The sequence below is a fragment of the Ochlerotatus camptorhynchus genome, unplaced genomic scaffold (genome assembly GCF_037179485.1).
Source record: "Ochlerotatus camptorhynchus isolate MF236.1 unplaced genomic scaffold, CSIRO-AGI_Acam_v1.1 ptg000361l, whole genome shotgun sequence".
Taxonomy (NCBI): Eukaryota; Metazoa; Arthropoda; class Insecta; order Diptera; family Culicidae; genus Ochlerotatus; species Ochlerotatus camptorhynchus.
Genome location: NW_027040849.1, coordinates 11005674 through 11033574, shown reverse-complemented (window position 1 = coordinate 11033574; position 27901 = coordinate 11005674). Strand labels below are relative to the sequence as shown.

The following is a 27901-nucleotide window of genomic DNA, read 5'->3' as shown; positions in this document are numbered from 1 at the left end:
GATGTTGTACAAATAAATGTATATATGCTTTAAAATCTCAATAAAACTTACAATGCTACTTGAGCTGGGTTGTGCAATACGTGCTTGTGAACAATTTCCCACCGGAAGTATCCCACTGCGATCAAGCGTTTGATTAAACGTGTTATCCACAACTGTTTGGGAGTAGCCTCACCCTACCCTAGCTATGCCACTGTCGTTTGTACAGAAACTCTCTCAAACTCTCACCACGTAGAATCTGACCATCTCTCCTTTCGTACGGACACTACCACGGAACCGATAACAGATTGGATAATATTAGGTAGCGATAACGATCGGGATTAATGTCACTGTGGTGATCGTCTAGCAGTGTAGGGATCGACCATTATAATATACTAGCTGAGTGTGCCTGGCCTTGCTCGCGATTCAATATTAGCTTGAGTTTATGCGCCGATTTAAAAAAAGTATACTATATTGTACGAAGCCCCCCTCTCTTATCTAAGGGGCTACCCCCTATTACCATCTCCTTATAGCTCCACATGCCAAATTTGGTTCCATTTGCTTGATAAGTTCTCGAGTTATGCAGAAATTTCTGTTTCATTTGTATGGGAGCCCCCCCCTTACAGAAGGGGGAGGGGTCTCGAACCATCATAAGAACCTTCCACGGCCCCAAAAACCCCTGTATACAAATTTTCACGCCAATCGGTTCAGCAGTTTCCGAGTCTATAAGGGTCAGACAGATAGACAGACAGACAGACAGACAGACAGACAGACAGAAATTCATTTTTATATATATAGATAGATATAGATATATATAGATTTAGTAATAGCCAGTCGGCTCTGACTCTCAACGAAGGGTGGATAGAGTAGAGCCACAAGGATTTAATGTTATGTGTGTTGTGTAATGGACCTTGTTAATATGTAAAGTGTTGTTAATAAACTGTATGTTAATAGTTTAAACTTGACATGGAAATATATGTGATGTGTGATTGAATGGAAGAAAGTGTTTTGTTGTAAAGGATGGAAGGAACCTCAAAAAGAAACCAATCGAAGCGCCTACATCCGCTCTTATAAGAAGGCCCCACCCCAGAAACGGTAGTGCCTTTTTATCTAAACGGTATTGGGAAGGGTACGGTAACCCAACAATAACAAATGTTCAACGGAGATGGGGTGGGCATTTAAGTGTGCACGGGGAATATATTTTATAACGGTGGATTAAAGACAAGTGTTTCATATGCGGAAATATCCCTAACGGAAAGTCCAGAAACAGCCAGAAAAATAATTAATAAGGGTGAGGAAATTGACATGTCAAGGAAAGGAAATGGAGGAAATTGATGAAATAAGTTACTTCTACTGTATTTTAAATCAATATTAAGACAAATGCACGAGAAGTTCACTAAACATCTCAACGTAGTCTACGTTAACCATGCGGTCGTGTCCCCCAAATTTTTTAGTTCCTGAAAAAATAATTAAATCCTGAAAAAATAATTAAATCATGGAAAAGATCTTGGACTGTGGAAATATGATATTCACAAAGATTTGTTTAGCCCACAACAGGGTTCATCTTCCTTCTTCTGTTCCTGTTTCTGGTTGATCTTCATCATCTCTAGTTTCTTTCGAGTCTTCTGCCTGGAGCAGAAGCATTTATTCTTATACCCGTAATCAAATTTATTATTTTCTCGAAGACACCCACAAGTTCTCGCATTTTTCCTGAAGTTCTTGGTACTGACCTGAAACTAATGGAACAGCTCTAAAAATCTTTTCACTTCCCTGAACTTCTGTGGACTTCTGTGAACTTCCCTAAATATATCTAATGTTTTTTTTTAAATTTTCTGGAGTTGTCTGAACACCCTGAAATTCCTAGAACTTGTTAAAGATCTTCAAAATGTTACTGACGCTCATGATGATGTCCTTAATTTATCGAAACTGACCTTTACAGATATTTAAACTAGCCTGAAAGTTGGGACATTCCTGAAATTATTGTAACAGATCGTTGGATCTCTGAGCTTTCTTGATAAGGTTAGCTTCCCTGAGATTATTCTATCTTCTAAGAAGTTCCTACAATTGTCATCAAATTTTCCGAACTTCTCAGAAGTTTTTTTTTTACTTTCCTTTTGTTGGAACCACCTTTACGTTCTCGAAGCTTTCCTGAAGTACCCGAAATGTTATACAATTTTCCCTTCTATCCCACCGTCTGTTCATGAATCTTCTCTAAAATGCTCGATATTTACTTTCATTCCTCATAACTTCTTCAAAGTTCCTACATTTTTTGTTGACCGCCCTGAAGTTCTCAATATTCTGGAATAGATTTGAAATTTAAAAAAAAACTGCCCTGAAGACCTCTAAACTTCCCGATGTTTTCTGCAGTACAGTGATTTTTTTTTCAATTCTGTGAAGTTTACAACATTATTCTTGTTCTCCAAACTTCCCTGATAATCATATTTTTTTGGAACTTCTTGAAGGCGTTCTCTAAATTTTCCCGTGATTTTCCTAGTAACCATGAAACTATCTTGAAAAAAATAAAATAAATAAAAGTGGAAGAAGATCAGCAAAATGGAGCACATGCGATACGACAATAATGGAGTGATGCTAGTTAAGGAAATACCCGGAGATTGGCACACGCTATGTCTGAAGGCACTTTTTTTGCAACATTTTGTACCTCAGATTTTTCTTCACAGGATTTTAGTATTGATCCTAACAATCAAATCCGTGATGGTTTTAAAATGTTTTATCTAGGGTTTTTTGAGGAAAAGCGTTTTGAAGTTTACAAAGCCGATTATGATGTTTTGTATTGACTATTGTCATACAGTTAAAAAAGATTAAAAATTTGATTGAATTAATCCAAATGGTAATAAAAAAGTTCTCTTCGGTTCGCAAGTAAGATCCATAATGATTTTGTCAGCTTTGCGCAAAATCAATTAATATTTGTTGTAAGCACAACATCTTGCTTAATTTCTCTTCCCTCATAAGAGTAAAAAACAAAGAAACGAGCTGGACAGCCACGTAATCATAGTAGGCATTGATTTTCGTCTTGATTCGTGTGTTTTTTTAAAAGATGTATCGTGTAGAAAATCTTCAAAAATAAAAAAAAACTCATGAAGAAAATAGAGCGTTCGCTTCTCGAAACATAAGAACACAACGCGAATCTGTAAAAAAAAAATCAAGCCATTTTAGTAGCGACGATCGTTGGAAGATTTTTACCGGAGTTCAATAAAGGAGATAGTAGGTATCCGAGGTTAACTACTCTTGCCTAGTGAGTTTAGGTAGCCCTCACCTTGAATTACTACAGAATTGCTAGAGCTTCATTGCAGTTCCTATATTGTATCTAAGGAAACTTTCAGGAAGGTTCAGCGACTTTCTAGGAAATTCTGCCAACTATAGGGAACTGTAGTGAATTTTATGAAAATTCTTCAAACTTTGAATAAGATCCTCCAAAGAAGCACAGAAATTCAACAACTTTCAGATAAGTTCATTGGACTTCAGGGAAGTTCTACAAACTTCAGGAAAATTCTTCAAACTTTAAAGATGTGCTTCGATCTTCAGAGAACTTGTATGAACGTCAGGAAAATTCTGCCAACTTCAGGGACGTTTTGTGAGCTTCACGGGAGTTCAATGTTCTCCTGATAAGTTCTACGAACCTCGAGAGAGTTCTGTGAACTATAGCAACATTATATGAATTCAATGATGCTCTGCACAAAGATTTGGAATTTTTTGCAAACTATAGGATGATCTGTGAACCACAGAGACAATTTAATAACATTAGGAAAGTACTGTGAACTTTAAGAAATATCTGACAATTTCAGGAAAAAAAAAATGCCAACCTCAGAGACGTTCAAAAAACATCAGGAAAGTTTGAAGAATTTCATCGAAGTTGAACGAAATCAAGGAAAAACTTATGAACAGGGCTGTGAATTTGAATGTAGCTTCTATAAGCTGTTTTATCGAGTCGCTGGTGGAACAACTCCCAGTCCATGTCTTAGAAAACAGGTATAATAGAGAGAATTTCTTGCGATATCTCTTTCTCTTTTACGCTCCCCATATGAAATGTGATCGAGGGCATGAGCAGGCTGGAAGGGCGTAAAAATGAGAGTTCGCCACTTAAAAAATTATCGTGAGTACGGCTCACGCATGTTACATTGCCGTTTACCGGTATAAAAAAGGAACAGTTTAATAAAATTGAGGTATGCAGAAGAATAATGTTAACAAGAAGTCCAAACCAAACTCGACAGTCATAGTTGTACGGATGTGTAGATATTCGTAAGAAAAAAAAACTGAATTTATAAAATTTTGTCTATCGCAGGTGCATGTAGTGAAAACCGGAAACTTCAGAATCTCTCCAAATTGGCGTAAGGATCACTTTGTTGCCAAAAGCAGGCAAATAACTAGCCGAGGTTAGTTTGTCAAACGTCGCAGGAAAACCAATGGGTTTAAATTTGAAACAGTTAGGAAAAAATCTAAGATTTCTCACGAAGATTTACTCAGCTTTAAAAAAGATCTTAATCTGAGTGTTAATAAGGTCATTATGTGACAGTTATCTTTAGAACTTTATATTTCACATAACTTTAGACTATACTTTTGTTACATTACAGACACTAAAGTTGGCTAATCGAGTGAAGAAAAAAACTGAGGAACATGAAAGTTGCAAAAAAGTGCCTTCAGACATAGCGTGGGCACTGTCTATTTTTTGCACTGGTGTTACGATGTTATAAGACGCAACTAGCAATTAGAGATCATCATACAAAGATAATGGACGTCGAAATGTTGTGGAACACATCAGAAATAACATGGGAGACATTCGGAAGACTAGTAGCAATGCAGAGAATGACATTCTTAAAATTGACAAAGATCGATCAAAGATCGATTTTCACACCATCTATGTGGATGATGTAGATTTTTGTACTCTACTCAAGAAACCATTTTTGGACTCTGCTCAAGACACCAAGCCACGGAAATGCTCTGTTACAGAGTTATTTATTTTGTTCTGTGAGATTGTATTCCTAACCCACTGTGTTAAAAAAAGAGAGAGAGAGAGAGAGAGAGAGAGAGAGAGAGAGAGAGAAAGATTAGTAATTTCCATTTAATTCCACTACTTTATTTGCTTATCCTTGACAGATACGCGTATTTGGTCTACAATGTGCAGACTTCTTCAGTGTCTTGTACTAATACTCGAGTATCTGTACAGTCAAGTATTAGTGCAAGACACTGAAGAATTCGGCACAATGTATACGAAATACGCGTATCTGTCAAGGATAAGCAAATAAAGTTCTGGAAATAAATGTAAATTACTAATCCTTCTCTCTCTTTATACAGGTATTCCACTAAGACGCCCACTTTCATCCGGATCCACTGTGTTAGTTTATTCCTGAGCAAAACTTCAACATTGTTTTGTTCTATGTGAATTCACATCAGGAAAATCTATTATCTTACATGGTAATTAGTGAACATATCTAAAATGAATCAAAAAGTTATTTTTCGACAGTTTTTTTTTTCCCAATAATTCAAAAACAGTAGGCTACGGGATTTCGACGTCTTCAGAAGAGTTATTTATTTTGTAAATCTGTGCTGGAGAAATCAAGTCGCTAGATCAACTAATTTATATGTAAAAATATGTTTTCTATCTCATCATGAAAAAATAAATGAGGTAATTTTTTGTTTGTTTTTGTTTTTTGAGTTCAATTTTTTGCCATAATAACATAGAAAAAATGGTTTTATATTTAAATTGTCTTTTGAATGAGAGATATAATTTTCCAATAATTTTACAAAAATCAAAACGTACTTTTATTTTAGGGTGGTATGCCTCCCCTTATGTAGATATTGTGAAGAATTCAGTACCACAAAGCTAATCTTTCTCGAGACAAAATAAGAATTCAGGCTTGCAAACCCGGTGCTCTGATCGAACAATAAAGAATTTCAATCGGAAATTACTCAATTCAACATTATATTGGGATCTTATAGGAATCATAAATGTGATTGCCAGTGAACATCAACAGTCATATTGTACTGCTTCGATAACGAGGAAATAGATTGAGAGCAACTTTCAACGGTTCATATGAGATTTTGGGGGATCACTCGTACAAGTAAAGGATTTAGTCCTTTACAGGCTAAATAGAGATGAACTAGCCAATGGCTAAAAATCTCTTAAATAAAGAAAAAAAAAAACTTTACAGGCTAAAAAGATCGCATAGTGCACACTGTTTGAAAGTTGATTCTGAATCCCATATTTTATAAACGACCAAATTAAACACTCCACCAAATTACTACATTTATTTATTTACCTTGATGTGACTGTAGAATCCACTCATTCGCACCTGTGAACTACTACTCAGCGTAGGATGCCCTCTTTGGGACTCTTCTTCTTATTCTTCTTCTAATGTGTGCTCTTCTCGTGAACCCCCTACACCCGCATGGACCGCTTTCCCATCCACTTTTCTTTCACGCGAGGTATCAAATTCTTCCACCACAAAATAGTTGTTTATTTTTAAAAAATCTCTCCCGCAGTCACCGAAAAGTATTTCGAACAACAAAAATGACACCCGAACACCGACACAATGAATTGAATATACACACACGCGCACTCAAATACACTTTCACCAAGAACGGCAATATAAATTCTTCCTTCCCGTTTGTTCTTCTTTTTCCACGCGGCTTGTTTACTTCCACTTTTGTTTTCCTCAACCTTCGAGTCACCGCGATCTCAGCAAAGCGGTTTGAACTGTGCCCGCGACCCCGTTTTCCACGACCACATCAACGACAACGTCGTCAACAACAGTCAGCGTGGTTTGAGGTTATGACCTCTTTCGATCACGCAGAAGGCCTACCCGAACTTTTAGCTATGCGGAACCATGCACCTCGGATTCACCTCCACAACGGGACACCGTTTTTTTTTATTTTATTTGGTTCGCCTTCGGTAGATCGATGCCAAAACATCAAATGGTCGCACGAACCCGACAATATAGGTCGCCAAACGGTCCTTGGAACGATTCAATTAAATCTTTACGCCTTCTTTTCAACGATCGACTCCACCCGCCACGCCACTACTGCTTCTGTTGCTTCTCGGAAAATACGTTCAGGATCTCACTCAACTCGATCGGCCAAATTGCCAAAGTACCGCGGAATGGACTTGCGAACGAATCCCTTGAGATAGGTTACGCGACAACGACTACACGGCGGTGACAAGCCACGTATGTACCTACAACCACATCCACACAAACCCAATGTCGTCGCATAGATAGAGGAGTCGAGGAAAACCCATCATCATCGGCAACGGTCGCGCCGCGAGCAGAAAAATGTCCGCTCCCACTTGCGCTCTCGGTTTGCGAGGCTGGTGCGAAGGTAGATCTGGCTATAGGTACGAGGAAGAAAGATGATCACGGTGAAAATACAACCGGCGGGCAGACCCCGTCTTCGACGGTCATCCATCGCGGCGTCGTCTCCGAGGAGATTTTGTCATTTTTGTCAAACTCTCGCAATATTGAAACCGGGTGTGGGAAAAATAAATGCGCCATCATGTCAACGCCACGGCGAGTAGGTATCACAAGTGGTGGGAAAAGGCCACCCCCCGGGGGGGAAATGAGAAGTGTCAACTGATCTTGCAGCATTGTGTGGGGAACGGAGGAAAGCGTTGGAATGTTATTGCTTGACTTTTTATGTTGCAAAATAATGGGGAACGTTATTTTGTCTATTTCCAAATGAAGAACATTTTCAATGTGAGATAATTTGTGGCATACCTCTTTCACCTTACTAAATTAATCATCATTAAATGATAGAGCTGGAATTAGGGCGTAACAGCTTTTGTAAACAATGGCTTCTCTCGATGATTTCTCGAAAATCATCGCCCTCCCTGGCCAATCGACATCACCATCAAGTAGAGGAAGACTTCTCCTACCCGATGGACATGTTGGTTTGTCTAGGCGGGCCTTGAATTCCTAGAAATCAACGAAAGATGGCATCACCAGGTATTTCCGCTAAAGGAAAAAGTCTTCGTGTTATTTGCAGCAGACTGCAGAAAAGTTTAGATATTTTCTCTTCTTATTTACAAAAATGGAAGATTTCTCCCAACGCTTCCAAAACTCAACTTATAATATTTCCACATAAGCCTAAAGCTTCCTTTTTGAAACCTAGTAGTAGTCACATAGTCACTATGAACGGATTCTGTAGATAAATTTTGTGACGAGGTAGAAAACCTCACAAATAAACTGAAAGCAGTTTATCTAAACAATGGAATACCAGAACCAGTGTCAAAAACAATGGCAACAAAAACCGGAGTAGACACATTAATAAGCGGTATCCACTGTGCCGAGACAAAGATAATTTTAAAAGCAGGTACATTTAATGATATAAAGGAAGCTACAAAAAAGGTGCAAGAAAACGCTTCTAATGTACCCCCGCAAATTGCGCAAATATTGGCATTTAAAGGAAAGAAGCCAAATAAACAATACCAACAAAACAACTTCAGTCGTAACAATGACAATCGTACTAAGCAGCGAAATAATTTTTCACATATTAGGAATAATTATTACCAAAATAGAAATCGGAACGGAAGATACAATACTAATTTTCAACATCGAATTTATACTAGCAATGCAGTGCAAGTACAGAACATAATGAATATGTACCTGTACAACTAAATCCATTCCATCAGCAAGCACAGCAACAACTTGTACAAAATAATAATAATAACAATAATACTAGCAATTTTTTAGATCAAGCAATGGTGCCACCAAATCAGCACCATCAACATTAATTTACTTAACAAATATAAATGCTGTAAATTTTATTACCATAAATGTACATATGTTTAATTCTAAGTGTACATTAATAATAGACAGCGGAGCTGATATTTCACTGTTTAAATGTGGAAAAATATCGTATTATCAACCTGTAAACATTAATAAAAGATATAGAATTTCAGGAATAACTAATAGATTAACTGAAACTATTGCAGAGACTACCACAAATTTAAGATTTAACGACTGCGTAAATGTCAGTCATGTCATGTCAGTTTGTTTTTTTCCGTCGATCTTGTTTTCCGTGCTGAGCACCAATGCTACCGACGTGCCAGGAAGGCAGCTCCCACACCTGGACCCTACCTATCGACCCATCAACTCATGAACCGGGGACCAACGGCTTTACTTCCCATCCGAAGGAAGGCGTGATCAGAGATGTTATGCCTCAGAACATCTCGGCGGCGCCGACTGGGATTGAACCCAGGCCTGCTGGGGTGAGAGGTAATCACGCTTACCACTACACCACCGGCGCCGTTGTGCATTTCAAATTGTTAATGATGATTTTTCAATACCAACAGATGGTATATTGGGACGTGATTTTTTTACTAAATATAAGTGCAATATTAATTACGAATATTGGTTACTAAACTTAAACTTTCAAACCCATACAATAACAATACCTATTGAAGATAGTCTTCAAAATAAAATAATTCTCCCACCACGATGCGAAGTAGTTAGAAGAGTACCAAATTTTAATATAACTAAAGACTCTATCGTGCTCTCGCAAGAGATTCAACCTGGAATATTTTGTGGAAATACGATAGTATCTCCATCAAACACCTTTGTTAAATTCATAAACACTACGAATAGTCAGGTTATATTACAAAATTTCAAACCTACTACGGAAGAACTAGAAAATTACCAGCAAATCCCATTAAATAATGATAATTCTAATCGAAGTGCTAAACGTAAACAAAAATTATTATCTCAAATCGATTTTTCTAGCATGGCTTCATATGTACAAAAACGGTTACAAAAATTGATTGAACAAAATGCAGATATTTTCTGTATGCCAGATGAAAAGTTAACCACTAACAATTTTTACAGTTAAAATATTCAATTAAATGACCTAATTCCAGTTTATATCCCAAACTATAAAAATATTCATTCACAAAACAATGAAATTCAAAATCAAGTAAAAAAGATGTTGGATGATGATATAATAGAACCATCAATATAGAACCATCAATAGAACAACAGCCCAATTTTGTTGGTGCCAAAAAAATCGGACGACGGAAGTAAAAAATGGAGACTGGTAGTTGACTTTCGCCAGTTAAATAAAAAGATCTTGGCAGATAGATTTCCTTTGCCAAGAATAGATACAATTCTGGATCAGTTAGGAAGAGCAAAGTATTTTTCAACTTTGGACCTGATGGATGGATTTCACCAGATTCCATTAGATCCAGAAGCAAGAAAATACACAGCTTTTTCTACATCACTTGGACATTTCAACTTCAAACGATTACCATTTGGCTTAAATATAAGTCCAAATAGTTTCCAGCGAATGATGAACATCGCTATGGCAGGATTAAATGCTGAATGTGCTTTTATATATATTGACGATATCATCGTTATTGGATGTTCCGTCAATCACCATTTAAAGAATTTACAAAAAGTGTTTGAGCTCTTAAGATACTATAATCTCAAGCTCAAACCTGCCAAATGCAAATTCTTCCGTACAGAAGTAGTTTACCTAGGGCATCGAATTACAGACAAAGGAATTTTACCAGACAGTAACAAATTCCAAGTAATTAAGGACTTCCCTGTACCCACAAATGCAGATGAGGTACGACGTTTCGTAGCCTTCTGTAATTATTATAGGAAATTTGTTCCAAACTTTGCACATATCGCAAAGCCTCTGAACGAATTACTGAGAAAAAATGTGAAATTTATTTGGACCGATATACATCAAACCGCTTTTAACAAATACTGATATCTCCATCTATTTTACAATATCCCGACTTCACAAAAGAATTTATCGTTACTACAGATGCTTCCGACGTAGCATCCGGAGCAATCTTATCACAACGATATGGAAATAAAGATTTAACCGTGAACGTAATAAACCAACCATTGAAAAAGAATTAACAGCCATACATTGGGCTATCAATCATTTTAAAAGTTATCTATATGGAAAAAGATTCACAGTTCGTACGGATCATAAACCATCAGTCCATCTATTTAGCATGAAAAATCCCACAAGTAAATTAACTCGAATGCATCTTGATCTAGAGGAATTCGATTTTAACATTGAGTTCTTACCTGGAAAAAGTAATGTAGGAGCAGATGCGCTCTCACGCATTCCAACCAAATCAGAAGAATTAAAGAGTTTATCAATATTAGCAATAAATACCAGGGCAATGAACAGAAAAAAACACAATATGCAATCAAATAATACCAAAGAAACACAGGAACCAAGCGATAAGATTGATCACCTTAACGTTTGGCAAACCGAAAATCCATCTGAAACATCAAAACTTCTTGAACTAGGTTGCGAAGTGCACCGGAACCAGTTAAGACTTATCCTGTACAACCATAATTACACAAAATTGTTAGGAAATGTTGAATTATTGATTAATAATGGAAGTCATACACTAGAGTATGCTCTTCTAAAAATCGAAGAAATGCTACGAAAATATAAAAGAAATAAATTGGCCATGTCACTTGAGGATAAAATTTTCAACCTAATAAGCGCTAATACATTTAAGGAAATCGCTAACAGAGCCATTTCCATGTATGAAATCATTTTATTCAATCCTCCAAAGATACTGACAGCAAAAGAAAAAATTAAAGAAGTAATGGAAAATTTCCATATGACCCCGACGTCAGGTCATATTGGTCAGCATAGAATGTATCTTAAAATACGAGAACTGTACAAGTGGAAAAATATGAAAACAGATATTTCAAATTTTGTAAAACTTTGTAAACTATGCAAAATAAACAAAGTACACAGACATACTAGAGAAAAACAAGTAATTACAACTACACCTTCGAAACCTTTCGAAGTACTTTCAGCCGATACAGTTGGACCTTTTATGAGAACAAGTAACGGCAATAGATACATACTTACTCTACAATGCAATTTAACCAAGTATGTAATTTGTATTCCGATACCAACAAAAGAAGCTCACGTAATAGCAAAAGCACTTGTTGAAAATTTCATACTAATTTATAGAAATTTCGCAGAACTTCGAACGTCGAAGTGAGTACAATAACGAAGTCCTTGGAAAAATTTATCAACTTTTATCAATCAAACAAACTTTTTCGACCGCTTATCACCCACAGTCTATCGGAGCATTGGAGAGAAATCACAGATGCTTAAACGAGTATCTGCGATGTTTCAACAATGCACATCAGAATGACTGGGATTATTGGATTAAGTTTTACACATTCAATTTCAATACAACACCCCACGTAGAACATAGTTATACACCATTCGAACTTATATTTGGTCACAAAGCAAAATTACTACATGATTTTCAGAAGAACACAAACCAAGAACCAATTTATAACATCGAGCGATACTACAACGAGGTTAAATTTAAACTTCATAAAGCAAACGAAATTGCCAGAGAAAATTTGTTATCCAAAAAAGCAAGACAAAATAAAAATGATGATAAACTTATCCCAATACATTTGAAAATAGGTGATAACATTTATATAACAAATGAAAACAGGAAAAAACTAGATCCATTCTACATAGGACCATACATTATAAAGGAAATAAACGATCCAAATTGTACAATAGTAAATAAAAAATCAAACAAACAATCAATAGTTCACAAAAATCGAATTATTAAAGCATAATTTTAAGCTAGAAGGCAAAAAAAAGAAAAACAATAACAAAAAAAACAACAACAAAAAAAGAAAATTTTTGTAACAGATTGAATAACTTTATTCCATTTCATTACATTACATTATTCATTTTGAAAAGGGAGGTGTCATATGTAGCTAAAATCATTTACGCCACTGTAAGAATTGAAATTACTAAATTTGCCGATAAGACAGAAAAATGCATATCATGCAGTTGCACTCACGTCAGTAGCGTTCACTTCTTCATAGCCTTGCCAAACAGAATTATTAATTTACCTTTCCTACACCCAGAACAGCGAACCCGAATGCGCGGATCATGTTACATCTTTCAATACTCTAATAGCCTAGCAAGCACATTGACATCAATGAAACAAACATAGAATTGTCACACCGTTATAGGCATCTCACTTTGCCTACAGTAATTAAATATAAATCACATCATGCCAATGCAACAAATTGTAAAATGTATTATGACAATAACTCCGTATATAACCCCAAGCAGTTGATTAATAAAGCCAGATACTTTCGATCAAAGAATCACTTTGGATTGCGATCCTCTCCTGCCAAACTTGGGATACACAGGTTTGGACACCGCTAAAAGGAAAAGAAATTCCCCAAGGTTCTGCGATCCTCTTCTGCCCTCTGGGATAAACAGATGAGGACACCGCATCCATTCCTTGATTATGCCGCGAGCCTGCATACTTGTAGAAAGGCATAATAGCTCCTTCGACAATGTACCCCTCTAACCTCGGGTAAGCCGCGAGTATTCAGCCCAACTCCTACTAGGCATAGAATTAAGTGGATTTTGTTGCAAACAAAGAGCAATGAATTAATGGCTCCGTAAAAGCGATTGAGTTCGTTTACTAGATAAAAAAAATGATTCCATCATATTAGCTGAGGTACTTTTGAATACTTTCTGATCGACCTGCAGTCTTGGAAGAATATACGAGAGACTTAATTTGTATTTTATATCAGTTGGAAATTCCTCGTAACGTGGGTAGATCATATTTTCGTGTACGTTACGGGATGTAAAATGTACCACCAAATCCTAGTCGTGACTGTTACAAACTAGGGGAACAGAATTTTTCAGTAATCAAAGGAACACATCTTAGTCCTTGTTATTTTTTATGCCTTGTTAATAGTGACAACACCGACAAACCGACATGAAACTTAAACTTAACTCTTGATCGAGAATCCATAACGACCGATTCAAATGTGCAGCGATCCTATCTGTCAAAACCATAGACATGTTCTAATATCTAAATAAATATAATTTGTCCAAAATAGGTTAGACTCGAAGCAATTAATAAATTTTGTACGCGTTTTTGTGGCTAGGATAAATATTTTCCGCGAACAGATGTCAGTTTTGTGCTGTGATCAGAAATTTCTTTGTAATTTGTATGATCATTCATGTCGGTTTGTCGGTGGTGACAAGACTCGGCTTTGTCCACCGAGCATGATCTTGTAACAAGGAAAAAATGGGTTAGTTAGTCATCATGTATGTGATTCCTAATCTTCTATTCGTTGTTCCCTAGTTTGTTAAGACTAGGGTTCTGATGCATGGTCATTATCGGTGTCATCGCTTAATTTTGTTGCTAATGCATCCAATTTTGACTGACAAAGGGGAGTGGAGGATGATCTCACTCATAAATAGCGGGACTTTTCAATTAGAATCGATTCCTTGTGACGAAGGCAAGATTGACAACTGTATCAAAATCGAATGCTTCATCATTTCTCAATAGTGATGGAGTAATACTAACCGGTGGAAACTAACGATTTTAAATTGGCTCACTACTTGACTAGCCAATTGGTCTCAAGAAAGTCGAAATTCTAGCACTTCACCATGTTTGTTCTGATTCGCTATGAAAGTTTGACAGATAAAATGAGGGGTTCGTGGATTTTCCTATGGTTCGAGGGGTGCATCGATTAGCTTGGGACCAAAGAGAGCACCAGAGCTGAGCCATAAAGTTGGTTCTTCGGGACCTTGTAGTCTTAGAGTTACCTCTATGGTAATACGGCATGCACTAAACTAATAACACGGGATATGCTACAATAGATCAAATTACTGGTCGCAGTGGTTTTATGTCCTTAACAAAAAAAAAACAGTTGGAGATCTTCAGAACTTGATTAACCAAAAGTCTTGAGTAGATATCCGAAGAACTTTAACTATCTGGAGATCTTTTGAATATTTCCCTGTCTAGGAAGGATGTCTGAAAGAATATCCTGTAACCTATGCAACATTACTTAAACATCTACAAAACTCCCTTAAATTTTACAAAATTTAGTCAACTTCTGCTTAAGTTCTCTGAATTAATACAAAATTACACATTTTGTTCCATCTCTCCTAATTCTAAGAAGATCTCTTAACATCTTTGATCTTCTGGAAAAACCTCCATCATCTACACATATTCTTGAACATCTGAAAAGTTCCTTGAAATTTCACGAAGTTTCCAAAACTTCCAAGAAGTTCATGGCGCTTGTTTGAAGTAACTCCCGGAACTATTCCAGGCTCATAGGGCTTCAAAAAAGTGTCCTGAAATTATATGCAGATCCCCGAACAATGATGAGGTTTCCTGAAATTAAATATTGTTTAACTTCTACGAAGATACCCAATCCTAAATAGAGTTCCCACTTCTACGCAGTTTTCAGAACTTCCCGCATAAACGTGAACCATAACTTGACCTTACCGAAAATGGTTAAAAATTGTTTATAATCCCTGCTAAAATTTAAGTGAAGTGGTTATGGAACTTTACATGAACGTTTGTGTGATAAAGTTTTAACCTTATGTATTATGGTATTTTGGAAGTGGACCTTACAAAAAAAACCATTACCATTAAAAATAGTTGTTTTTTCCATACACTTTCGGAAAAACAACTACAGTAGAGCCTTTTTGCTTATGGATTGAGAACTTTATTGGTAATGGTTGTGGTAGTCACTAAGGTCCATGGATGGTTTTGTATCATCGGTCAATTTTACGTGGAATATATCGCGAATTGGTGATCAGTAATTTACAGGCAACCAATTCGCGATACATTCCACATAAAGTTGATCGATGATACAAAACTATCCATGGACCTTGCTGACTACCATAACCATTACCATTAATGTTCTCAAATCATAAATAAAAAGGTTCTAATATAATTCCTTTTCCGGAAAATATATGAAATATATGGTTCTTAACAACCCATTATTTGTAAGCTTCACTTCCAAGAAAAACCGCAATACATAAGATTAAAACTTTATCACACAAACGTTCATGTAAAGTTCCATAACCATTTCAGTTAAAGTTTAGCAGGGATTATAAACAGTTTTTCAATCATGTTTGGTAAGGTCAAGTAATAGTTCGCATTTATGTAGGTTTTCCAAAACTCCCTGAGTTTCCACAAATTTGTCTGTAGCTCTATGAAGTTTTCACAATTTCTACAAAAGTTCCCTGTGGTTAACGGAAAATCCCTGTACTCTTGGCCAATTTGTAGAGCCTGAAGACGTCTTATGAAGCCAATATCTAACTAAATATCGATATAATATCAATACTCGACATTGTTTCTTGTAGTCTAGAGCATTAGGAAAAGTAGTCATTCATATAAATCAATAAAAATAAAAAGTAACCACGAAGCTGCTTGACAAAATACCGGTAAATAAAAAGAAAACACCCAAAATTTCTGGTGGGGGCCTAGATAACTCTGGAGAGGGCCTAGCCCCTTTGGCACCCACGGTAGCTACGCCAATGGCAGTGTTCCCCACAGAACTGCTCCTTAATCATTCCGTAAGATTATCAGTCTCTTAAACAATTAATAACTATTTGAATTGACGTTTGGCTGAAAAGCAATCTTTTGCTAAAAAGTGATATAGCATAAGAATAGTTATAGAGCTTTTTAACTGAGCAATATCGAAAATGGCTAGAAGTCAATGAGCAAAAAGTTTGGTTTTCCCATAGTAATCTCCATACAAACTTCAAATGGTTTGTGCCAAGTCAATTTCTTACTAATGGAGTTCAAATTTTGGGAGGCTAATCAGAACCAAAATGTAGAACCGCTTGAGCACTGTGGAGCAAAAAATTTCAAATTTTGCACCAGTTTAATGAATATAGTAAACTGCTCTTCAATTGGTCGTTAGAGATCATGAAACATGTCTGAGAGACTTTTTTTCAAGCTGATCTTTCTAATCTGCACCCACACATAGAACAGAGCCAATGACATTTTTTTATTCAAGCAGCGTTGCTTTCTCTTAATCTTCGGACAAGGATTTTCTTCTGCGACTGAGAAAATCCACCTAAACTTTAAACCTGTCTCTCTCCATTGGACCTACACACACACAATCACACTATCACAACCACTACAGTCGCTAATTTTCTTCACACCGTTTGTTTTCCTCTGTTCGGCGTCTAAAATTAATTTGCTTCTCGCTGAAGCGCAACCGACTTTTAACGAGCGGCAATGTGTCACACAGACTATACGTAAACAACCGGCGGCGGAAAAATCTTGACCGATCACACGATGATGGATCATAAATTGTTTTTTTTTTTATGACTTTACCGAAACATACGGGAATGAATCGAAAAGTGCAAATAATTGGCTCCTCCCGCTACTGGACACCCTCGACTGAAAGTGGCATGTCTATTTAATTCAGTTCGTACCACAAAAGTTGGAAGTCATTATTATTTTTTTCGATAACGATAAGGAGGAGACAGTGAAATGCAGACTGATAGATATGGGAATAATCTTCCTGATAAACGATTGGGATTTGCTGATAACCGCGAATGTATGAAATCATAAAAAAAAACAGTAGCCAAACCCAACCAGGAAGTGCATTCAACTCTCCTCGCAGTGAATGAATGGGATTCGGTTCGCATTGAGCAGAACGCAATAATGGCGACGACCGGCGCTCTCGGTGTGTAACGCAAATAGATCACCTACCCGGTGTCGGTCGTCGCGACTGGTTTGCAAATTGCAGCACCATGCGTCCCCATGATCGCATCGCCTAGCTTCCTTCTGCCGCACTTGACAGTATGTGCAATATTAACGCAATAGTGGTGAGAAGTGAAACCAGTCTGTCTAATATTAGCCCTAACAGCACGTGCTTCCGGGCTAAATTTATCGAAGAAGAAAGAATAAGATGCAAAAACAACAGTAGATTTGCCAACGGATAGGTGTCCGAAGAAGCATTTATAAGTTATAACCCTTCGTCTGTGCAACAAAAAATAACTTACGGTGTTTTCACCCTGCACAGTGGTCCAGAATGGGATTATCTCGGTCGAATATGATCCACATGTCTTGTAAATTTTAAATTTTTTTGACTAGTGCCCTCCACGATCATCTAACATTATTACTTTGTTTCTAACTGGATGTAATATTTAATTAAAAATTAAAGTGTCCGAAATTTGAATCGTCCGAAATTTGAATCGGAACGGTATACGAGCGTCAATTTTGACATAAATTTAAGTCATAACAGACGCGAATTGTAGCTCAATCAAACGTACTTTTTGTCGAGCAACGAACTTTTCAGTCCCGGAGCACTTAATATTACATTACATGTTTGTTTACGTCTCATCTTTTATGTCAAAGATGGATTCCGTCACGTGTAAAATTAGTTATTTCTAAGTGTGCATATCACAGACAAACAGACCAAAAATATTGGATATTTCTCACTCTAAAACATCGTCGCTCCCTCCTTGCATCAATCATATCTTTCGATGGATAATTCGTCGAACGAGGTTGAAGATATGATCACTGTGCTACAGTGGAACTGTCGTAGTCTAGTGCCTAGACTAGACTCGTTCAAATTTTTACTTCACAATTCTGATTGTGATATATTTGCTCTCTGTGAAACATGGCTTTATTCCGATAAAGAACTCAACTTCCACGATTTTAACATTATACGCCTGGATAGAGACGATTCTTATGGTGGAGTACTTTTAGGGATCAAAAAGTGCTACCCTTTCTACAAAATTATCAGGCGTCGAAATCGTCGCTTGCCAAATAAATGTGAAGAACAAAGACCTTTGCATAGCTTCAGTTTATGTTCTACCAAGAACCTCCATTAGTCGTAGTCAACTCTGGAATCTAGTTTCGATTCTTCCATCCCCAGTATTAATTCTGGGTGATATGAACTCCCATGGTACTGGGTGGGGCGATCTATATGATGACAATAGAGCGGCTATTTTTTACGATTTATGCAACGATTTCAACTTGACTATTTTGAACACTGGGGAAGCGACACGTATAGCGTATAGTTCCAAGTGCGCCCTTCAAAAGGAGACCAGCCACACCTGGTTGGGACGAAGAATGCACAAAATTGTATGTAGAAAAATCTGATACTTTCAAAGCTTTTCTTAGACACAAAACCTCCACATACTTCGAGGAATATTCAAAGCTTGCGACAAAGCTGAAACAATTAATCAAAGCCAATAAAAGCGGTTATTGGCGCAATTTCACCGAGGGACTCTCACGAGAAACCTCAATGAACACCTTGTGGAGGGTGGCTCGCAACATGCGTAACCGCTCATCTTCTAATGAGAGTGAAGAATACTCCAACCGATGGATATTCGATTTCGCTAAAAAGGTCTGTCCGGACTCAGCTCCAGCACAACACATTCTTCGAGAAGCGTCTCCGAGCGGCAGCTCGCTGGATAGACCATTCACAATGCTGGAATTCTCTATGGCTCTTCTTTCATCGAACAACTCCTCACCGGGAAGCGATATGATTAAATTCAATCTTCTGAAAAATCTCCCAGATATCGCTAAAAGACGCTCGCTAGACTTATTCAATTCCTTACTAGAAAACAACATTATACCACCTGAATGGAGACAGGTCAAAGTAATAGCCATTCGAAAACCTGGCAAACCAGCGTCTGACCATAACTCATACCGTCCGATTGCCATGCTTTCGTGCATTAGGAAATTGTTGGAGAAAATGATCCTTCGGAGACTTGATCAGTGGGTCGAAACAAATAACTTGCTATCAAATACACAGTTTGGGTTCCGCAAGAGCAAAGGAACAAACGATTGTCTAGCGCTGCTTTCCACAGATATTCAACTGGCCTTTGCGCACAAGGAGCAATTGGCTTCAGTATTCTTGGACATTAAGGGGGCTTTTGATTCAGTTTCCATTGAAATTCTTTCAGACAATTTGCACAGATGTGGACTTTCCGGAATTTTAAATAATTTCTTGTATAATTTGTTTTCAGAAAAACAAATGAACTTTTCCCTTGGACAACTGACAACTTCCAAAATTAGCTACATGGGCCTGCCCCAAGGTTCATGTCTCAGCCCTCTTCTGACTTTTATGTCAAAGATATCGACAACTGTTTAACAGAACAATGCACGCTAAGACAACTTGCAGATGACGGTGTGGTTTCCGTAAGTGGTCCACATGCCGTGGACTTGCAAGGACCATTGCAAAGTTCCTTAGATAACTTGTCTTCTTGGGCTAGGAATCTAGGGATCGAATTCTCGCCGCAGAAAACTGAACTGGTAGTTTTTATTCAAAAGCGGTACCCAGCCCAAATGCAGCTTAATCTTTGTCTTTCAAGTACCTTGGGGTTCTTTTTTGATTCAAAGTGCACTTGGAATACCCATATTACGTATTTGAAGCAAAAATGTCAACAGACGATCAACTTTCTCCGTTCAATTTGCGGCACATGGTGGGGTGCTTATCCAGAAGACCTCATAACGCTTTATAAAACAACTATTCTCTCTGTTCTAGAGTACGGCTCTTTCTGCTTTCTCTCGGCAAGAAAATGTCCCCTAATAAAATTGGAACGAATTCAATATCGTTGTCTGCGTATTGCTCTCGGCTGTATGCACTCAACGCATAACATGAGTCTCGAGGTTCTGGCAGGAGTAACACCCCTCCAGAACCGTTTCTGGGAGCTCTCTCTCAGAATACTAATCAAATGCGGAGTGACGAACACACGTATAATTGAAAATTTTGAAGAAATTCTTGGGCTGAACACACAATCTCTATTTATGAGAATCTACCACCACTACATATCGTCAGATATGTGTCTTCCTTGTTACACTACAGACCGTGCTCACTTCACCAATCGCAGTTCCTCAATTGAATATGATCTGACCATGAAACAAGCAACTCATGGGATTCCCGATCAACTTCGACCTATTATTATCCCTCATATTTTTACTGAAAAGTACCAACACGTCAATTGCGTGAACAGATATTTTACAGACGGGTCTCGTCTCAGTGGATCCACTGGCTTCGGTGTCTTCAATGAAAACTCTAGCGCCTTCCGCAAACTCCAGGAACCTTGTTCCGTTTTTGTTGCTGAGATGGCAGCAATCAACTTCGCATTGGGATGATTTCCAACATGCCGGCAGACCATTACTTCATCTTCTCGGATAGTCTCAGTTCGATTGAGGCTATTTGGTCGATGGAACCAAGTAGGCACTCATCTTATTTCCTTTCAAAGGTAAGGGAGCAGATGCGTGTACTGGTCGAAAGATCATATATGATTACCTTTGTATGGGTCCCCTCACATTGCTCAATCCCAGGCAATGAGAAGGCGGACTCTCTCGCAAAGGTGGGCGCGCAGGAAGGCGAATTTTATGACAGGCAAATTTCACACGATGAATTTTACCATTTAGTGCGTCAGAGTACCCTTTCGAGTTAGCAAACCGATTGGGACACTGGAAATCTTGGACTGTAACCACCAATTACACTAGTTTACAAAACAACATAAAATCCTATCAGAGACGTGTTGGCAACCCTCTGATCTCTGCTATATGCAGTCAGTTTATGTTTTTCTTCAAATGTCTAGTATAAGAATTTAATTCCTTTTGTCTTTTGTCTCTCTTTATTAGTTTTTGTTTGTCTTGTCCCCCCGTCTCGATGAGTCTCATCGTCGCCCACTGGTCACCCACCATAGCCGGTCGAACTCCGGACGAAGCTAGAACAGCACTACCGTTCATACTGGCGACAACGCTCTGATGAGACAACGAAACCCTACCTCAAGCTCCTCCCCTGATCCTATCCTTCGAAAATGTACCCTTCTAACCTCGAATAAGCCGCGAGTAATCGGCCCAACTCCTACTAGACATAGAATTAAGTGAATTTTGTTACACACAGTGAACAATGAATTATCGGCTCCGTAAAGCTAACGCGATTGAGCCTTCCAAATAAACGAACTAGATAAAAAAAAAAAAACAACATAAAAAGTGTGAACTTTAGTGGTAGGTCAACGTTTCTAATGCAAAATCCTACGCTGAATTCAATGCCGTGGTCAGAAAAAATTAAAGTAGAGCCATTTTTGAGATATACAAAAAAAATTGATTTTTTGAATTTTGGACAAAAGTACGATTACTAAAATGTCAGTATCTTTGAAACTAGTGCACCAATTTTAAATCTTTTTTTATGAAAATGAAGCTAAATAAATTTGCTATCGTTCACTAGAATACTATGTCTTGATTAAAAATTTAATTTTGAAGTCATTTAAAAATTTACAGCATTTTTTTTTTTTTTTTCTGCGAATTTTCCATAAAAATCTTGTTTTAATCAACATTTTTAATGGGATAAAAAGATCCAAAAAATCATTCCATAATTTATTCTTAAAGTCCATTAAAAACTGGAAAAAAATGAGCCTTTAATGGATGAAATCGGTTGGAAATTGTCGAAGTTATGAAATTTTTTGTGAAATCATGGAAATTGAATGTTCCAAGATTGGCCGTTGTCCCGCTCCTAGGTTCATGCACCACTTCCAGTAAGCCTTTCTGCGGACGTGTACGCATACGGTGCATTTCACTAACACTACCAGCTGTCACGCAAAATTAAATGGCATATTTTCAACAATATAATTTACGCTAGTGTTTGTGAGACCGCTCGGCGAGAACCTAACGCAACCAACTCAATTTGACAGCTTTCTTTCTTTAACATTGCTTAACGATGTATACGACAAAACGTGAATTCAAGTGTAAAGTGTTCAATTGTAAATTCAATTCAGTTCAAATTCAAGTGTTTTTTCCCGGAAAATCTTGGTAACGAGAGTGATGAGCACGGCGAACGTTTTCACCAACAAATGAAGATGATGGAACGTCGTTACCAAGGGTTTTGGGATGAAGCAATGATGGGTGACTATTGTTGGTTTCTGATTCGAGAAACAAGTTCAAAACATCGAAGACAAAGTCATTCGATTCTCAATCATTTTTAATAAAACCTAAATAAATTTCTTTTGTATCAACTCGGTTTTAAATCCTGATATGCCTTAATCAAATTGATATGTAGAGAAAAGAATCTCCCATGAAAACTTTACATGCGATTTGGATGCTTACAACGACACCTAGAAAAGGAACTCTAAAGCTGTTGTATTTCAGCAACATTTTTAAGTGTTTAACAAAAATGCTCATAACTTCGACAATTTTCAACCGATTTCATCCATTAAAGGCTCATTTTATCCGGTTTTGAATGGACTTTAAGAATGGATTATGGAATGATTTTTTAATCTTTTTATCCCATTAAAAATGTTGATTAAAACAAGATTTTTATGGAAAATTCGCAGGAAAAATAAAAAAAAATGCTGTAAATTTTTAAATGACTTCAAAGTTAAATTTTTAATTAAGACATAAAATTCTAGTGAAATTTATTTAGCTTCATTTTCATAAAAAAAGATTTAAAATTGGTGCACTAGTTCCAAAGATATTGACATTTTAGTAATCGTACTTTTGTCCAAAATTCAAAAAATCAAAATTTTTGTATATCTCAAAAATGGCTCTACTTTATTTTTTTCTGACCACGGCATTGAATTCAGCGTAGGATTTTGCATCGGAAATGATCATCACCTTACCGAGTTCAAAAATGCTGTAAACTAGTGTTATTCCTAATGTTTCTTCGAGAGCGTAGTTTAAAGACTTGGACTTAAGTCGTGACTTCATTCGCGTGATGAGTAGACTTAAAGGGCGTCCACGATGAAATTGCCACACTATGAAATTGCTCTAACTTTTTAACCGTTGGGTAGAATTTAATGAAAATTTGGGTGGATTTAGTTCATAGTGCATTATTTACATCCTTCAAGTTTTAAAGTCCTGTGATCAAAACTCGCGGAAATGGAGTCGAAAGAACAGCTCGTGCGTGATAAAATCTTGCGCACTCATCACGAGAACAAGCATCTCTCGCATCGTTCCATCGCTAAAACGTTGGGAATCGCGAATTCCACGGTGTCGCGAGTGATTAAGCGGTTCGAGGAACGGTTGACCACCGATCGGAAGCCCAGAAGTGAAGGAAAAAGTATTCCGTACAACACCAAAAATCACAACCGCGTAGTTGGGGCCTTCAACCGAAATCCGAAAGCCTCCGTTAGGGATGTGGCTAAGAAGCTGCACCTAAGCCGAAGTTTTGTCCAGAAGGCCAAAACTAAGGCTGGGCTTCGAACGTTCAAGGTACAAAAGGCCCCTAATCGCGACGAGAAGCAGAACAAGTCCGCCAAAACCCGTGCCAGGAAGTTGTACCTCAACATGCTGACGAAAGTTGAATGCTGCATCATGGACGACGAAACATATGTGAAGGCCGACTTCAAACAGATCCCCGGCAACCTGTTTTTTACGGCCAAGGATAAGTTCAGCGTTCCGGAGCATGTCCGCACTCAGAAGATGTCCAAATTTACGAAGAAATTCCTGGTTTGGCAAGCCATCTGCACGTGCGGGAAGCGGAGTGCACCTTTCGTGACCCAGGACACGATGAACGGACAGGTGTACATAAAAGAGTGCCTCCAGAAGCGGCTGCTTCCTCTCCTCAAGGCCCACAACGTCCCAACAATCTTCTGGCCGGATTTGGCCTCATGCCACTACTCCAAGGACGTGCTGAAGTGGTATGCGGACAATAAGGTCAATTTCGTGCCGAAAATGTTCAACCCTCCCAACACTCCGGAGCTCCGCCCCATCGAGAAGTACTGGGCGATTATGAAGCAGCACCTTCTTAAACGACCTAAGGTAGTGAAGACAGTCGAGGAACTGAAGAAAGTATGGGTTTACATGCAAAAAACGGTTGATTCACAGGTTGTGCAGAATCTTATAGCCGGGGTTAAGGCCAAGGTGCGGGCATTTGCGTATGGACTGTAAATAAAATACGAGTAAAATGGTAAAATGAAGTTTAATAGTTATTTCTCAATCCCTGAAAATTTGATGGCAATCGGATGAAAACTCGAATTTTGCGAATCAATTTTGTGTGTGGCAATTTCATCGTGGACACCCTTTATGTCCAACCAATACTCGCTAGATGCTCATCTCAATAGAATAAACCTCGTGGACAGCAACATCGGTTGGTGTGGAAACGGTTACGATGACATCGATCACGCAGTTTGGCAATGTACGGATAATTGCGCCGCCAGAGAGCGACTTTTTAATACCCTTGAGGCCCAAGGAAGGCAACCCTATGTTCCTATCAGAGACGTGTTGGGAACTCGCGATATCTGCTATATGCAGTCGGTTTATGTGTTTCTTCAAATGTCTAGTATAAGAATTAAATTCCTTTGTCTTTTGTCTCTCTTTAATAGTTTTTGTTTGTCTTGTCCCCCCGTCTCGATGAGTCTCATCGTCGCCCACTGGTCACCATATAGCCGGTCGAACTCCAGACGAAACTAGAACCGCACTACCATTCATACTGGCGACAACGCTCTGATGAGACAACGGAACCTTACCCCCCAAGCTCCTCCCCTGATCCTATCCTTCGACAATGTACCTCTCTAACCTCGAGTAAGCCGCGAGTATTCGGCCCAACTCCTACTAGACATAGAATTAAGTGAATTTTGTTACAAATAAAGAACAATGAACTATCGGCTCCGTAAAACTAACGCGATTGAGCCTTCCAAATAAACGAACTAGTTAAAAAAAACATCGTCGCTAAAACACTACCGTAATCTGTTGAGTAAACTATGATAGACAGTACGCTCAACAGATGGCGGTAGAGCATAGCCGTCAGAAAAAGAAGAAAGAAATTATAATTTAGCTAATTTTAGACCGATAAGTATCGTACATGCTTTGTCGAAGGTATTTGAACGAATCTTAAAAAAAAACATCTAGCGGCGCCGGGGTGTAGTGGTAAGCGTGATTACCTTTCACCCCAGCAGGCCTGGGTTCAATCCCAGTCGGCACCACCGGGATGTTCTGAGGCATAACATCTCTGATCACGCGCCTTCCTTATTTCTAATATGAACCTAGCACTTTTCGTTGTCAAATCATAACCGAATCGTATATATGTGACCGGAAATTATAGATTTTCCAAATCGTCCAGGACATCAGTTGATTTGTTGTACTAGATGCATGATCTATTTTCGAGTAATCCAGATGTTCAAGGTTCTTCAAATCGTTCTGGAGTTCAGATAATTTTATCTACTAGATCAACCGAGATTGGGACAATGTCTTTAGTATCGACATATTTCCAGACATATGCACAGTGTCTATGAATTATTGTCATGGTATACCAGATGTTTTAAGTACTCCAAATCGTTCTGGGCCTTATAGCCTAGTCAGTAAAGGCACGGTATTACTAAGCCGGAGGCGGCGGTTTCGATTCCCGGCCCGGTCGAGGGAATCTTTCGGGCTGGAAATTTTCTTGACTTCCCTGGGCATAGAGTATAATTGTGTTAGCCACACAATATACAAATTCATGCATTGTTATTGGCATCGAAAGCTCTCAATTAATAACTTTGGGAGTGCATTTAAAACACTAAGTTGAGAGCTCGCAATAAGCTAATATGCACTAATCAATAAGCTTGAAATTCGAATAAGAAGAAGAAGCGATCGTTCTGGAGTTCAAATGATTTATTCTACTAGATCAACCATGACCGGGATGAAGTCTGTAGCATTAAATTATGTCCAAACAGATTCATAGTGTCTATATGGATAATGTTTGATTATTTCCACGTATACCAGATGATCTAGGTTCTCCAAATCGTCCTGCAGTTCAGATGATTTGTTTTACTAGATCAACAAAGACTACGATAATATCTGTAGTATCGAAACATCGATTTCGAAATCCTAGATCATTTGGCATGATCCACATAGACACTGCAAATTGGTTTGGACATATTTCGATACTACAGATATTGAATTAGTCTTGGGTGATCTAGTAGAAAAATAATCTGATCTACAGAATGATTTCAGAACCTATAACATACCTATATGTATAGGTAGGTCGTATAGGTCGGGTACAATCCACATAGACACTTTGAATCTGTTTGGACATATTTCGATACTACAGACATTATTGCAGTCTTGGTTGAAATAGTAGAACAAATCAACTAAACTCCAGGACGATTTGGATATAAGGGAAATGTCTCACATTGGACAGACCTCAGGGAATTTCCGTGTAAATTCGCTGTGACTTATGGAATTGAATCATTTCTCGATTATTTACAGGGTGTTTAGTTTGAACCGGTAAAAAATTGAAAGCCAAATGAACAACAAAATTGATGACAGCAAAATAATCCGGGACGGAAAGGTTACAATGAATTCCACAATTGTTGTGACAGCACATCAGTCCCTTCGCGATTTTCGCGACATCATTTAATGTTTCCGCGATTTTCGCGACTGAATGTTCAAATCCGCGACAAATCCGCGAAATTCACGAAATCCGCGCCTGTTGTAACAGCCCTGAAGTGGAAACTTGTGAAAAATCAAAAGTTCAACTATGAAGGCTGTTATGGACCAGCTGCAACACCAAGATGATGCACCGTCACATTAATGACCACATAAAAAAGAAAGACTTTATACCGGCAAACACAATTTTTGATTGTACATATCAGAAATGTGATACAAGATATAGAAACTTCTATTCTTTAAAACGCCATATAATTGAGAAGCACCCACTTGTAAGCTTTGTTCCAGCCGGAAGTACCACGAAGGGAAACAATCCACTCGGGGCAACTCTTTTCACCGGTCATGAAATGCCTATTCAATGCGATGAAGCAAGTTCTACCCGTGAATCAGAGACATCATTGAATGAACTAAAAAAAAAAATTATTCATTTGAGTAGGGGAATTTACGTATTCTCAGCAACCTAAGCAGCGACCTTCTTTCTATAGCCTTTTTCTCTAAGGAACGCACACATATGCAGTATTGGTTTGTTTACAATCTTTTGCTGCAAGCTGCTCTAACAATTTCAGTCGAAAACTGTTTTGAAACGCTTTTACAAAGCTCCAATCTTCTCTAGTGAGAGCGAGTATTGTCGGCAACCAGTTTTTCTTCGGCAACCGTTCCATTTGAACTGCATGTAAATCTGCTGTTCTATCGGCAACTCGAAATCAGCTACAATTTGTAGTGCGTGTGTTGCATTTCAAGAAAACCTTGCTAGATTGCTTTTTCTCAGTGGTAAAAATATAGTCA

At 37.9% G+C, this 27901-nt stretch overlaps 1 protein-coding gene across 4 annotated transcripts in view; it reads right to left on the bottom strand.

Annotated features, from left to right (window-relative positions):
- Positions 1 to 27901, bottom strand: part of Eip63F-1 (Ecdysone-induced protein 63F 1) — a 289880-nt gene that overhangs the window by 255299 nt on the left and 6680 nt on the right. Inside the window, exon 1 of one of the 4 annotated variants that reach the window (XM_065231904.1) lies at positions 6252 to 7089. The exons of 2 other annotated variants lie outside the window; for them this stretch is intronic. In XM_065231904.1, the coding sequence (XP_065087976.1) occupies positions 6252 to 6278 (27 nt within the window). In that variant the 5' untranslated portion in view covers positions 6279 to 7089. Of the gene's footprint in view, positions 1 to 6251; positions 7090 to 27901 lie in introns of those variants that run through there. One more of the 4 variants, XM_065231906.1, reaches the window with a different exon arrangement.